We start from the raw sequence: 16,059 nt of genomic DNA on the forward strand, positions 1-16,059 counted from the left end.
ATTAACCAGATAGAATAACCAGATGGAATAACCAGATAGAATAACCAGGTGGAATAACCAGATGGAATAACCAGATAGAATAACCAGATGGAATAACCAGGTGGAATAACCAGATGGAATAACCAGATGGAATAACCAGATGGAATAACCAGATGGAATAACCAGGTGGAATAACCAGGTGGAATAACCAGATGGAATAACCAGGTGGAATAACCAGATGGAATAACCAGTACATTAGAACATCATAAACTACATATAAAGTCTAAATAATTGCACACCTCGTTGAAGTCATTTATCATCAGGGTTTTCAACCACTTTAGTGGCACCAGGGAATCCAAATGTCATAAATTGTGTAAGTCCAAAATGTGGAGTGTTAAAACTACATTTGGATTTAGCTGGTTTGGTGGCGGCCCGAGGAATGTCAAGAGTTAACTACCAATGTGAATGGGTTTGGTATCTCATGTTTTTATGAGTACTACCATACCCTGTTCAAAGGCACTTAAATATTTTGTCTTACCCATTCACCCTCTGAATGGCACACACACACAATCCATGTCTCAATTGTCTCAATGCCTAAAAATCCTTCTTTAACCCGTCTCCTCTCCTTCATCTACACTGATTGAAGTGGATTTAACACGTGGCATCAATAATGGATCATAGACTGACCAGGTGATTCCAGGTTAAAACTATGTCATGGAAAGATGCTTTGTACACTCCCCCATCGACTACCTGCTCGGACCCCCCTTTGGGCTTGGAGACATTGTTCCGTTGGTATCAAGGGACCTAACGTGTGCCAGGAAAACATTCCCCACACCAGTACACCTCCGCCACCAGCCTGTACCGTTGACAGCAGGCAGGACTGGTGGACTCATGGCCCCATAAGCATGACGCAACAGGAACCGGGATTCATCGGACTGGTCTAGGATCAGTGGGTTAACTGGTCTAGGATCAGTGGGTTAACTGGTCTAGGATCAGTGGGTTAACTGGTCTAGGATCAGTGGGTTAACTGCCTGTTCAGGGGTAGTATGGCCCCATAAGCATGACGCAACAGGAACCGGGATTCATCGGACTGGTCTAGGATCAGTGGGTTAACTGGTCTAGGATCAGTGGGTTAACTGCCTGTTCAGGGGTAGTATGGCCCCATAAGCATGACGCAACAGGAACCGGGATTCATCGGACTGGTCTAGGATCAGTGGGTTAACTGGTCTAGGATCAGTGGGTTAACTGCCTGTTCAGGGGTAGTATGGCCCCATAAGCATGACGCAACAGGAACCGGGATTCATCGGACAAGGCAATGTATTTCCATTCCTCATTTGTCCAGTGTTGGTGATTGCGTGTCCGCAGGAGCCATTTCTTCTTGTTTTTAGCTGATAGTAGTGGAAACCGGTGTGTTTGTCTGCTGCAATAGCCCATCCGTGACAAGTATCAACGACTGTTGTACTGCACCATTATTTATCTGTTTGTGGACTGCCTATTAGCCTTTGTGCGATTCTTGCCATTTTCCTTTGACCCATCTCGATCAACGAGTTGTTTACGCCCACAGGACTGGATGTGTTTTGTTTGTCACACCATTCTCTGTAAACCCTAGACACTGTCGTGAAAAACACAGGAGTCCGTTTCTGAGATACTGGAACTGCCACGCCCGGCATCGGCGGCCATACCGTGCTCAAAGCTGCTTCGGTCACTGGTTTTGACCATTCTAACGTTCAATTGAACAGTAACTGAATGCCTTAATGCCTGTCTGCCTGCTTTATTTAGAGTTGCTTCGGTCACTCGTTTTGACCATTCTAACGTTCAATGGAACAGTAACTGAATGCCTGTCTGCCTGCTTTATTTAGCAAGCCACAGCCATGTGAGTCACTGCCTGTAGGAGCGATCCATTTTTGTGAACAGGGTGGTCTTCCTAAACTGGCCACTGTGTGTAGTTTGAAGTAAAAAAAAAAAAAACTTCTTAGCTGAAAGGTGCCAGTGATTCTAATATTTTTTTTTTACCAATTTAGCTTTAGCTCAGTCAAGAGGAGCCAGTCAAGAGGTAGAATCAGTCAATTTAGCTTTAGCCCAGTCAAGAGGAGCCAGTCAAGAGGTAGAATCAGTCAATTTAGCTTTAGCCCAGTCAAGAGGAGCCAGTCAAGAGGTAGAATCAGTCAATTTAGCTTTAGCCCAGTCAAGAGGAGCCAGTCAAGAGGTAGAATCAGTCAATTTAGCTTTAGCCCAGTCAAGAGGAGCCAGTCAAGAGGTAGAATCAGTAAATTTAGCTTTAGCCCAGTCAAGAGGAGCCAGTCAAGAGGTAGAATCAGTCAATTTAGCTTTAGCCCAGTCAAGAGAAGCCAGTCAAGTTTAGCTTTAGCCCTTTCTGACAATTAATGCGTGATCCATGAATTGTCTTTAACCCTTGATTTTTTATATGGGGCATGCTGATCTGCAACAGTTAAAGTTAAAGGGAGAGAGAGGGAGGGAGGGAGGGGTGAGGGAGGGAGGGGGTGAGGGAGGGAGGGAGGGAGGGGTGAGGGAGGGAGGGAGGGAGGGAGGGGTGAGGGAGGGAGGGAGGGAGGGAGGGAGGGAGGGGGGTGAGGGAGGGAGAGAGAGAGGTGAGGGAGGGAGAGAGAGGGAGGGAGGGAGGGAGGGAGGGAGGGAGGGAGGGAGGGAGGGAGGGAGGGAGGGAGGGGTAAAACATTTAAAGATCTGAATCAGAGATAGAGTACACACCCTCCCAGTCAGACATCCCTAGGTCATACAGGAAATGTTGCTCATTGAAAGTTATGACATGTCTTCGTGCATACTGCTAATGCAGGCAATGGAACAATAGTCACAATGTTAATCTATATTTGAACCCCTGCTCTCATCCTTGGCCTCTGACCTTTAACCCCCGTCTGTAGTTAAATGGAGGAGCGGGACAGAAGCCGCTCCCCGTCCCGCAGGACCAGTCGGGTGGAGCAGGTGGTGGGGCGATGGCTACGACGCTCCAGGGATTCCAGCAGCAGGTTAGTACTACCAGGCCAGCCACGTAACACAGTTAGCTTTGGCATTAGGCCTGGCTAGTTTGGGTTTGACTGGGATAGCCAGGGAGCTAGTAATGGCTTTGTCTGGGTTAGGCCTGCGGGGTAGAAATGGGTTCGTCTGGGTTAGGCCTGGGGTCTAGTAATGGGTTTGTCTAAATGGTTTTATTTGGGTTAGGCCTAGTTATTCAAGGCAATATTGGACATCATCTGTTGGAGACTATTATGAGGAAGTGTTTCCTTGTTTGTTTTGATTGGCTGATACCTTGTCCTCTGGCTGATACCTGGTCTCTACCCCAATCAGAGAGCGTATCCTGGTAGATGGGAAGGCGGCTGCGGGGGGAGAGTCTAGCGGTCAGGATCAGAAGAACAGCTACCCGGTTAGACTGACCGTCCAGATCCTACGAGACCCCCTCCTCAACACTCATGGAATCACCCTGACACCTCAGACACCCATACTGGTGCAGGACATCACCCCAGGTAGGCTACATAAACATGACATAGGACTATCATAACCTGACATAGAACTATCATAACCTGACATAGGACTATCATAACCTGACATAGGACTATCATAACCCTGACATAGGACTATCATAACCCTGACATAGGACTATCATAACCCTGACATAGGACTATCATAACCCTGACATAGGACTATATTGTGCTGTCATGAGCATGGGACCGCTGGACAGATTAATTTAACAATCAACATCTGATGAGAAAAACAGCAAGAGAAAAAAACAAACATATGGTTTCAGAGTCACTTGAAGATTTGATTTAATAATTTGGTTGGTTGGGTGGCAGAAATCAGACCAATTAGTTATGCTGTTGAATTCAGGTGGCAGTCTTTTGACCAATCATCCTTTGCTAAACTGAGATCCTGGCAGTCTTGCTAGTGATTACTCCATCAGGTGCAGGATCCAACTACATCTATGATCAAATTATTGAATCCGATTGTGATGTCATTGAGATTGACAGGCTGTACAGAAAAGGGAGAAGAGGGGTTTTGTGTGGTTCCATAGGCTCCATTAGGGTTTGTGTTGTTATAAGCCCAGGTGGAGACTGAGGGTGGGTCGCTAATGGCACCCGATTCCCTATATAGTGTACAACTTTTGACCAGAGTCCTAGTAGTGCCCTATAGAGAACAGGGTGCCATTTGGGACACAGTGAGAGGAGGGGTTAAGGTTGCTGAGCTAGTGGAAGTATCGCTGGTGTGTGTGTGGTGGTGGTTACAGTAATGAGAGGAACGGTTCATGGGAGATCAGTAGGACAACAAAGGGTTTATCCTCATATGCTGTATAGTACCTACAGTAGGGCCCTGTGTGTATGGATGTGTATAGACTACCCTCACAGACCTACTGTATATAGACTACCCTCACAGACCTACTGTATATAGACTACCCTCACAGACCTACTGTATATAGACTACCCTCACAGACCTACTGTATATAGACTACCCTCACAGACCTACTGTATATAGACTACCCTCACAGACCTACTGTATATAGACTACCCTCACAGACCTACTGTATATAGACTACCCTCACAGACCTACTGTATATAGACTACCCTCACAGACCTACTGTATATAGACTACCCTCACAGACCTACTGTATATAGACTACCCTCACAGACCTACTGTATATAGACTACCCTCACAGACCTACTGTATATAGACTACCCTCACAGACCTACTGTATATAGACTACCCTCACAGACCTACTGTATATAGACTACCCTCACAGACCTACTATATATAGACTACCCTCACAGACCTACTGTATATAGACTACCCTCACAGACCTACTGTATATAGACTACCCTCACAGACCTACTGTATATAGACTACCCTCACAGACCTACTGTATATAGACTACCCTCACAGACCTACTGTATATAGACTACCCTCACAGACCTACTGTATATAGACTACCCTCACAGACCTACTGTATATAGACTACCCTCACAGACCTACTGTATATAGACTACCCTCACAGACCTACTGTATATAGACTACCCTCACAGACCTACTGTATATAGACTACCCTCATAGACCTACTGTATATAGACTATCCTCACAGACCTACTGTATATAGACTACCCTCACAGACCTACTGTATATAGACTACCCTCACAGACCTACTGTATATAGACTACCCTCACAGACCTACTGTATATAGACTACCCTCACAGACCTACTGTATATAGACTACCCTCACAGACCTACTGTATATAGACTACCCTCACAGACCTACTGTATATAGACTACCCTCACAGACCTACTGTATATAGACTACCCTCACAGACCTACTGTATATAGACTACCCTCACAGACCTACTGTATATAGACTACCCTCACAGACCTACTGTATATAGACTACCCTCATAGACCTACTGTATATAGACTATCCTCACAGACCTACTGTATATAGACTACCCTCACAGACCTACTGTATATAGACTACCCTCACAGACCTACTGTATATAGACTACCCTCACAGACCTACTGTATAAAGACTACCCTCACAGACCTACTGTATATAGACTACCCTCACAGACCTACTGTAAATACAGTGGGGCAGAAAAGTATTTAGTCAGCCACCAATTGTGCAAGTTCTCCCACTTAAAAAGATGAGAGAGGCCTGTAATTTTCATCATAGGTACACTTAAACTATGACAGACAAAATGAGAAAAAAAATCCTGAAAATCACATTGTACGATTTTTAATGAATTTATTTGCAAATTATGGTGGAAAATAAGTATTTGGTAAATAACAAAAGTTTATCTCAATATTTTGTTATCCACCCTTTGTTGGCAATGACAGAGGTCAAACGTTTTCTGTAAGTCTTCACAAGGTTTTCACATACTTGGGACAGCTAGTCTGACTGGGGACAGCTAATCTAACTGGGGACAGCTAGTCTTACTGGGGACAGTTAGTCTGACTGTGGACAGCTAGTCTAACTGGGGACAGCTAGTCTAACTGGGGACAGCTAGTCTAACTGGGGACAGCTAGTCTTACTGGGGACAGTTAGTCTGACTGGGGACAGCTAGTCTAACTGGGGACAGCTAGTCTAACTGGGGACAGCTAGTCTGACTGGGGACAGCTAGTCTTACTGGGGACAGCTAGTCTAACTAGGGACAGCTAGTCTAACTGGAGACAGCTAGTCTTACTGGGGAAAGCTAGTCTAACTGGGGACAGCTAGTCTAACTGGGGACAGCTAGTCTAAATTGGGGAAAGCTAGTCTTACTGTGGACAGCTAGTCTAACTGGAGACAGCTAGTCTTACTGTGGACAGCTAGTCTAACTGGGGACAGCTAGTCTTACTGTGGACAGCTAGTCTTACTGTGGGCAGCTACTCTTACTGGAGACAGCTAGTCTAACTGGAGACAGCTAGTCTAACTGGGGACAGTTAGTCTTACTGGGGACAGCTAGTCTTATTTGGGACAGCTAGTCTAACTGGAGACAGCTAGTCTTACTGGGGAAAGCTAGTCTAACTGGGAACAGCTAGTCTAACTGGGGACAGCTAGTCTAACTTGGGGACAGCTAGTCTTACTGTGGACAGCTAGTCTAACTGGAGACAGCTAGTCTTACTGGGGACAGCTAGTCTAACTAGGGACAGCTAGTCTAACTGGGGACAGCTAGTCTTACTGTGGACAGCTAGTCTTACTGGGGACAGCTAGTCTTACTGGGGACAGCTAGTCTAACTGGGGACAGCTAGTCTTACTGGGGATAGCTATTCTAACTGGAGACAGCTAGTCTTACTGGGGACAGCTAGTCTAACTGGGGACAGCTAGTCTAACTGGAGACAGCTAGTACATAAACACAACCAGTAGGTCACATGGGGTACATAAACACAACCAGTAGGTCACATGGGGTACATAAACACAACCAGTAGGGCACATGGGGTACATAAACACAACCATTAGGTCACATGGGGTACATACACACAACCAGTAGCTCACATGGGGTACATAAACACAACCAGTAGGTCACATGGGGTACATAAACACAACCAGTAGGTCACATGGGGTACATAAACACAACCAGTAGGTCACATGGGGTACATAAACACAACCAGTAGGTCACATGGGGTACATAAACACAACCAGTAGGACACATGGGGTACATAAACACAACCAGTAGGTCACATGGGGTACATAAACACAACCAGTAGGTCACATGGGGTACATAAGCACAACCAGTAGGTCACATGGGGTACATAAACACAACCAGTAGGTCACATGGGGTACATAAACACAACCAGTAGGTCACATGGGGTACATAAACACAACCAGTAGGACACATGGGGTACATAAACACAACCAGTAGGTCACATGGGGTACATAAACACAACCAGTAGGTCACATGGGGTACATAAACACAACCAGTAGGTCACATGGGGTACATAAACACAACCAGTAGGTCACATGGGGTACATAAACACAACCAGTAGGTCACATGGGGTACATAAACACAACCAGTAGGACACATGGGGTACATAAACACAACCAGTAGGACACATGGGGGAGGGGCGTTGTGCTTTTTTTGTTTTTTTGTAACCACGTTTGCTGTTCCTCTGCGCCACATCAGATGGACACACACACTACAGATAGTAACGGCCCCCTGAGGCTGGGCTCTCTGGCACTGATCTCAGTAATACCACCATCTGTCTCTGTCTCTCTGTCCCTGTTGCTCTGCCCTCCCTCCTGTTGACTCAAAAACCCTGAGAGTCAGAGACAGAGAGTCAGATAGAGAGAGAGAGAGAAAGTTAGAGAGAGAGTTAGAGAGAGAGTCAGAGAGAGAGAGAAAGTCAGAGAGAGAGTCAGAGAGAGAGAGAGGGAGAGAGTCAGAGAGAGAGAGAGTCAGAGAGAGAGTCAGAGAGAGAGAGAGAGAGTCAGAGACAGAGAGAGAGTCAAAGAGAGAGAGCGAGTCAGAGAGAGAGTCAGAGAGAGAGAGAGGGAGAGAGTCAGAGACAGAGAGAGAGTCAGAGAGAGAGTCAGGGAGAGAGAGAGAGTCAGAGACAGAGAGAGAGTCAGAGAGAGAGTCAGAGAGAGAGAGAGAGTCAGAGACAGAGAGAGAGTCAGAGAGAGAGTCAGAGAGAGAGAGAGAGAGTCAGAGACAGAGAGTGTGAATCCTTTATCAGCAATGATCTGTTATATACTCTGTTGATCAAGATGATGAGGAAGAGGATCCTGTGTGTTTGTGTGTGGGTAGCGGGGCCGGCTGATGGAAGGCTCGTCCCTGGCGACCAGGTCGTAAAGATTAACAATGTTGCCGTCGACGACCTGACCCCAGAGCAAGCGGCTGACCTCATCAGGTACAATAACACACACGCACAAACACACACACACACGCATGCATACACACTCACAAACACACAAGCATTTATTTATCATATTGACCCCCACTCTCTGTCCCTCTCTCTGTCTCTCCCTCTCTCTCTCTCTCTCTCTCTCTCTCTCTCTCTCTCTCTCTCTCTCCCTCCCTCTCTCTCTCTCTCTCTCTCTCTCCCTCCCCCTAGGGAGTGTCAGCACTCTGTGATGATAACGGTCCTCAGAAACTCAGCGGTGAGTCACTATGTTTTCCATGTTGTATTCTTCCTTCAGTTAAAAGTTGCTCTCTTCATCAACAGAGAAACCACACACACACACCCAGGTGCTCCATCATGGTTCCCCACAGGCAGCAGAGTGTTGTCACGCCTTTATTATGACCTAGTAGTGTGGCCTCGGCGTGTGTGTGTGTGTGGCCTCGGCGTGTGTGTGTCTGCTTGCCTGCGTGTTGATGAATGGGCAACTGCAGATATTTTTAACAACACACTTTATCCATTAGGAACACTGACTCTTTTCAACAACAACACACATAGTTTTCCCCATTAGGAACACTGACTCTTTTCAACAACAACACACATAGTTTTATCCATTAGGAACACTCCCTGGATGTGTTGCAGTGGCTGGCGTTACCTACAGTGGAGAAACCCCAACAACATTTACGTTTGTCTGAGATCATTGTCTCTGAGGTTCTGTTGTTTATCAGCCTGTTGGGTTGATCAGTCAGATTAGTGTCTCTGAGGTTCTGTTGTTTATCAGCCTGTTGGGTTGATCAGTCAGATTAGTGTCTCTGAGGTTCTGTTGTTTATCAGCCTGTTGGGTTGATCAGTCAGATTAGTGTCTCTGAGGTTCTGTTGTTTATCAGCCTGTTGGATTGATCAGTCAGATTATTGTCTCTGAGGTTCTGTTGTTTATCAGCCTGTTGGGTTGATCAGTCAGATTAGTGTCTCTGAGGTTCTGTTGTTTATCAGCCTGTTGGGTTGATCAGTCAGACTCGTGTCTCTGAGGTTCTGTTGTTTATCAGCCTGTTGGGTTGATCAGTCAGACTCGTGTCTCTGAGGTTCTGTTGTTTATCAGCCTGTTGGGTTGATCAGTCAGATTAGTGTCTCTGAGGTTCTGTTGTTTATCAGCCTGTTGGGTTGATCAGTCAGACTCGTGTCTCTGAGGTTCTGTTGTTTATCAGCCTGTTGGGTTGATCAGTCAGACTCGTGTCTCTGAGGTTCTGTTGTTTATCAGCCTGTTGGGTTGATCAGTCAGATTAGTGTCTCTGAGGTTCTGTTGTTTATCCACTACCTGTTAGTTTTCAGATCTAGATTTTTTTAGGGTTTACTGACACTTTATTTAGACAGGTATAGAAACAGATTGATATACAGGAAGGAGGCAGACAACAGGAAGGAGAAGGGGTTTGAACCCGGATAGGGTGAGGAGAATGTTATTTGTCTATGCTGTGAGCATTACCGCTAAACCACAGTTTGTGCAGTCTGTGTCCTTGTGCCTTTTGGAAACTCTGTCTAATTTCTCCTCCTGTGGTTTCCCAGGGACCCAAGTCCTAATTTCTCCTCCTATGGTTTCCCAGGGACCCAAGTCCTAATTTCTCCTCCTGTGGTTTCTCAGGGACCCAAGTCCTAATTTCTCCTCCTGTGGTTTCTCAGGGACCCAAGTCCTAATTTCTCCTCCTGTGGTTTCTCAGGGACCCAAGTCCTAATTTCTCCTCCTGTGGTTTCTCAGGGACCCAAGTCTTCCTTCATCACCCCAGAAAAGAGAGCTAAACTCCGGTCCAACCCGGTCAAAGTTCGCTTTGCTGAGGAGGTTGAGGTCAATAGTCACTCTCAGGTACGTCAGACTCTTAACGACACCCTATTGTCACTGCCTGATGTGTTATAAGCCCTTTATGAAGCTCTTGTGTCATATCTGTCCAGGATTCATGTATGATCTAGTCTATGCAGTGACTTCTAGAGCACCAGATGGACATGTCTGTTAATGCTTTATGGAGCTGACATGACTGCTGTATGGAGCCAGTCGCAAGTGGTTTATCTCTCAGCCATATGACAACCCCATATTCCTCCCTATCCTCACTGCTTGGCTTGGAAACCCATTTCACTGTGGTTTAGATGTCCTGTCCCTGTAGATGTCCTGTCCCTTTAGATGTCCTGTCCCTTTAGATGTCCTGTCCCTGTAGATGTCCTGTCCCTTTAGATGTCCTGTCCCTTTAGATGTCCCTTTAGATGTCCCTTTAGATGTCCTGTCCCTTTAGATGTCCTGTCCCTTTAGATGTCCTGTCCCTTTAGAGGTCCTGTCCCTTTAGATGTCCTGTCCCTTTAGAGGTCCTGTCCCTTTAGATGTCCTGTCCCTTTAGATGTCCCTTTAGATGTCCCTTTAGATGTCCTGTCCCTTTAGATGTCCTGTCCCTTTAGATGTCCTGTCCCTTTAGGGGTCCTGTCCCTTTAGATGTCCTGTCCCTTTAGAGGTCCTGTCCCTTTAGATGTCCTGTCCCTGTAGATGTCCTGTCCCTGTAGATGTCCTGTCCCTTTAGATGTCCTGTCCCTTTAGATGTCCTGTCCCTTTAGATGTCCCTTTAGATGTCCTGTCCCTTTAGATGTTCTGTCCCTGTAGATGTCCCTTTAGATGTCCTGTCCCTGTTGATGTCCCTTTAGATGTCCTGTCCCTGTTGATGTCCCTTTAGATGTCCTGTCCCTTTAGATGTCCTGTCCCTTTAGATGTCCTGTCCCTGTAGATGTCCTGTCCCTTTAGATGTCCTGTCCCTTTAGATGTCCTGTCCCATTAGATGTCCTGTCCCTTTAGATGTCCCTTTAGATGTCCCATCCCTTTAGATGTCCTGTCCCTGTAGATGTCCCTTTAGATGTCCTGTCCCTTTAGATGTCCTGTCCCTTTAGATGTCCTGTCCCTGTAGATGTCCCTTTAGATGTCCTGTCCCTTTAGATGTCCTGTCCCTGTAGATGTCCCTTTAGATGTCCTGTCCCTGTAGATGTCCCTTTAGATGTCCTGTCCCTTTAGATGTCCTGTCCCTGTAGATGTCCTGTCCCTTTAGATGTCCTGTCCCTTTAGATGTCCTGTCCCTTTAGATGTCCCTTTAGATGTCCTGTCCCTTTAGATGTCCTGTCCCTGTAGATGTCCCTTTAGATGTCCTGTCCCTGTTGATGTCCCTTTAGATGTCCTGTCCCTGTTGATGTCCCTTTAGATGTCCTGTCCCTTTAGATGTCCTGTCCCTTTAGATGTCCTGTCCCTGTAGATGTCCTGTCCCTTTAGATGTCCTGTCCCTTTAGATGTCCTGTCCCATTAGATGTCCTGTCCCTTTAGATGTCCCTTTAGATGTCCCATCCCTTTAGATGTCCTGTCCCTGTAGATGTCCCTTTAGATGTCCTGTCCCTTTAGATGTCCTGTCCCTTTAGATGTCCTGTCCCTGTAGATGTCCCTTTAGATGTCCTGTCCCTTTAGATGTCCTGTCCCTGTAGATGTCCCTTTAGATGTCCTGTCCCTGTAGATGTCCCTTTAGATGTCCTGTCCCTTTAGATGTCCTGTCCCTGTAGATGTCCTGTCCCTTTAGATGTCCTGTCCCTTTAGATGTCCTGTCCCTTTAGATGTCCTGTCCCTTTAGATGTCCTGTCCCTGTAGATGTCCCTTTAGATGTCCTGTCCCTTTAGATGTCCTGTCCCTGTAGATGTCCCTTTAGATGTCCTGTCCCTGTAGATGTCCCTTTAGATGTCCTGTCCCTTTAGATGTCCTGTCCCTGTAGATGTCCTGTCCCTTTAGATGTCCTGTCCCTTTAGATGTCCTGTCCCTTTAGATGTCCCTTTAGATGTCCTGTCCCTTTAGATGTCCTGTCCCTGTAGATGTCCCTTTAGATGTCCTGTCCCTGTTGATGTCCCTTTAGATGTCCTGTCCCTGTTGATGTCCCTTTAGATGTCCTGTCCCTTTAGATGTCCTGTCCCTTTAGATGTCCTGTCCCTGTAGATGTCCTGTCCCTTTAGATGTCCTGTCCCTTTAGATGTCCTGTCCCATTAGATGTCCTGTCCCTTTAGATGTCCCTTTAGATGTCCCATCCCTTTAGATGTCCTGTCCCTGTAGATGTCCCTTTAGATGTCCTGTCCCTTTAGATGTTCTGTCCCTTTAGATGTCCTGTCCCTGTAGATGTCCCTTTAGATGTCCTGTCCCTTTAGATGTCCTGTCCCTGTAGATGTCCCTTTAGATGTCCTGTCCCTGTAGATGTCCCTTTAGATGTCCTGTCCCTTTAGATGTCCTGTCCCTGTAGATGTCCTGTCCCTTTAGATGTCCTGTCCCTTTAGAGGTCCTGTCCCTTTCCTGTAAATACAAGTGAGAAGGAACAAGCTCCCTGTAGGACTCCATACAGAAAGGAACAAGCTCCCTGTAGGACTCCATACAGAAAGGAACAAGCTCCCTGGAGGACTCCATACAGAAAGGAACAAGCTCCCTGGAGGACTCCATACAGAAAGGAACAAGCTCCCTGGAGGACTCCATACAGAAAGGAACAAGCTCCCTGGAGGACTCCATACAGAAAGGAACAAGCTCCCTGGAGGACTCCATACAGAAAGGAACAAGCTCCCTGGAGGACTCCATACAGAAAGGAACAAGCTCCCTGGAGGACTCCATACAGAAAGGAACAAGCTCCCTGGAGGACTCCATACAGAAAGGAACAAGCTCCCTGTAGGACTCCATACAGAAAGGAACACGCTCCCTGGAGGACTCCATACAGAAAGGAACACGCTCCCTGGAGGACCCGATACAGAAAGGAACAAGCTCCCTGGAGGACTCCATACAGAAAGGAACAGACAAGAGGGGGGACCACAAGCTTCCGCTAGTGATCAGAGAGTCCCTACAAAGTGTACTACTGTTGACCAGGTCCCTATTCCCTATATACTGTACTACTAGTGACCAGAGCCATATTCACTATATAGTGTACTACTGTTGACCAGAGCCCTATTCCCTATATAGTGTACTACTAGTGACCAGAGCCATATTCCCTATATAGTGTACTACTGTTGACCAGGGCCCTATTCCCTATATAGTGTACTACTGTTGACCAGGGCCCTATTCCCTATATAGTGTACTACTGTTGACCAGGACCCTATTCCCTATGTAGTGTACTACTGTTGACCAGGGCCCTATTCCCTATATAGTGTACTACTGTTGACCAGAGCCCTATTCCCTATATAGTGTACTACTGTTTACCAGGGCCCTATTCCCTATATAGTGTACTACTGTTGACCAGAGCCCTATTCCCTATATAGTGTACTACTGTTGACCAGAACTTTGGCATATATGATATAGGTTCCCATTTGGGACTCATACGGAGACAGAGTGGTCGTATCGAGGGCTGGATGATTCCCTGATTACAGGAGAAAACGCTGAGTTTACACAACATGAGGAAAACTTGCTCTTTCCATGACACAGACTGACCAGGTGAATCCAGGTGAAAGATATGATCCCTTGTTGATGTCACCTGTTAAATCCACTTCAATCAGTGTAGATGAAGGGGAGGAGACCTGGTTAAAGATGAAGGGGAGGAGACCTGGTTAAAGATGAAGGGGAGGAGACCTGGTTAAAGATGAAGGGGAGGAGACCTGGTTAAAGATGAAGGGGAGGAGACCTGGTTAAAGATGAAGGGGAGGAGACCTGGTTAAAGATGAAGGGGAGGAGACCTGGTTAAAGATGAAGGGGAGGAGACCTGGTTAAAGATGAAGGGGAGGAGACCTGGTTAAAGATGAAGGGGAGGAGACCTGGTTAAAGATGAAGGGGAGGAGACCTGGTTAAAGATGAAGGGGGGGAGACCTGGTTAAAGATGAAGGGGAGGAGACCTGGTTAAAGATGAAAGGGAGGAGACCTGGTTAAAGATGAAGGGGAGGAGACCTGGTTAAAGATGAAGGGGAGGAGACCTGGTTAAAGATGAAGGGGAGGAGACCTGGTTAAAGATGAAGGGGAGGAGACCTGGTTAAAGATGAAAGGGAGGAGACCTGGTTAAAGATGAAGGGAAGGAGACCTGGTTAAAGATGAAGGGGAGGAGACCTGGTTAAAGATGAAGGGGAGGAGACCTGGTTAAAGATGAAGGGGAGGAGACCTGGTTAAAGATGAAAGGGAGGAGACCTGGTTAAAGATGAAGGGGAGGAGACCTGGTTAAAGATGAAGGGGAGGAGACCTGGTTAAAGATGAAGGGGAGGAGACCTAGTTAAAGATGAAGGGGAGGAGACCTGGTTAAAGATGAAGGGGAGGAGACCTGGTTAAAGATGAAAGGGAGGAGACCTGGTTAAAGATGAAGGGGAGGAGACCTGGTTAAAGATGAAGGGGAGGAGACCTGGTTAAAGATGAAGGGGAGGAGACCTGGTTAAAGATGAAGGGGAGGAGACCTGGTTAAAGATTAAGGGGAGGAGACCTGGTTAAAGATGAAGGGGAGGAGACCTGGTTAAAGATGAAGGGGAGGAGACCTGGTTAAAGAGGAAAGGGGAGGAGACCTGGTTAAAGATGAAGGGGAGGAGACAGGTTAAAGATGAAGGGGAGGAGACAGGTTAAAGATGAAGGGGAGGAGACCTGGTTAAAGATGAAGGGGAGGAGACCTGGTTAAAGATGAAGGGGAGGAGACGGGTTAAAGAAGGATTTTATGCCTTGAGACAATTCAAACATGGATTGTGTGTGTACCATTCAGAGGGTGAATGGGCATAATTAAGTATCTTTGAACGGGGTATGGTAGTAGGTGCCAGGCGCACCAGTTTTTGTCAAGAACTGCAACGCTGCTGGGTTTTTCACGCTCAACAGTTGCCCGTGTGTATCAAGAATGGTTCATCACCCAAAGGACATCCATCCAACTTGACACAACTGTGGGAATTATTGGAGTCAACATGGGCCAGTCTCGCTGTGGAACGATTTCAACACATTGTAGAGTCCATAGCCCGATAAATTGAGGCTGTTCTGAGGGCAAAGGGAGGATGCAACTCAATATTAGGAAGGTGTTGTTCTGTATACTCAGTGTAAACGCACTATTAACGATTAGAGGGGAGCAGAGAGAAGGGTGGAGGGGGAGAGAGAGAAGGGTGGGGGAGGAAGGGAGCGGAGCGAGGGGTGGAGAGAGAGAGAGAGAGTGAGAGAGAAAGGGTTGGAGGGAGAGAGAGAAAGCAAGAGAGAGAGAGAGAGAGGTGGAGGGAGAATGAAAGAGAGATGAGAGGGGGGGTGGAGCGAGAGAGAGAGAACAACAGGAAAAGATTGAGTGGTTGGATCAATGCCAGTCTGATTCCCTTCAGAACAGCTGTGATTACAGAAGAATAATGTATTGAAAGGGAGGAGGAGGAGAGAGTGGAAGAGAGGGGGTGAGAGGAGGAACATAAAGAGGGAGGGAGAGACATGAAAAACACAGTATAATAGACAGAGAGACAGATGGAGAAAGACATGGAAAGAGACAGAGACAGAGAGAGAGGCAGATATATATATTTAGAGAGAGAGACAGAGAGAGAGGCAGATATATATTTAGAGAGAGAGACAGAGAGACAGAGAGAGAGGCAGATATATATTTAGAGAGAGAGACAGAGAGAGAGGCAGATATATATTTAGAGAGAGAGACAGAGAGGCAGATATATATTTAGAGAGAGAGACAGAGAGAGAGGCAGATATATATTTAGACAGAGAGACAGAGAGAGAGGCAGATATATATTTAGACAGAGAGACAGAGAGAGGCAGATATATATTTAGAGAGAGAGACAGAGAGAGAG

At 46.6% G+C, this 16,059-nt stretch overlaps 1 protein-coding gene across 1 annotated transcript in view; it reads left to right on the top strand.

Moving 5' to 3' along the window:
• The window catches only part of LOC139402787 (FERM and PDZ domain-containing protein 1-like), a gene marked incomplete at its 3' end in the record, with an annotated part of 65,023 nt that overhangs the window by 31,107 nt on the left and 17,857 nt on the right, over positions 1-16,059 (top strand). The window contains exons 3-7 of the mRNA XM_071146702.1: positions 2,877-2,981; positions 3,301-3,476; positions 8,214-8,316; positions 8,521-8,566; positions 10,055-10,159. Of these exons, the coding sequence (XP_071002803.1) occupies positions 2,881-2,981; positions 3,301-3,476; positions 8,214-8,316; positions 8,521-8,566; positions 10,055-10,159 (531 nt within the window). The remainder of the gene's footprint in view (positions 1-2,876; positions 2,982-3,300; positions 3,477-8,213; positions 8,317-8,520; positions 8,567-10,054; positions 10,160-16,059) is intronic.

The sequence above is a fragment of the Oncorhynchus clarkii genome, unplaced genomic scaffold (genome assembly GCF_045791955.1).
Source record: "Oncorhynchus clarkii lewisi isolate Uvic-CL-2024 unplaced genomic scaffold, UVic_Ocla_1.0 unplaced_contig_1599_pilon_pilon, whole genome shotgun sequence".
Taxonomy (NCBI): Eukaryota; Metazoa; Chordata; class Actinopteri; order Salmoniformes; family Salmonidae; genus Oncorhynchus; species Oncorhynchus clarkii.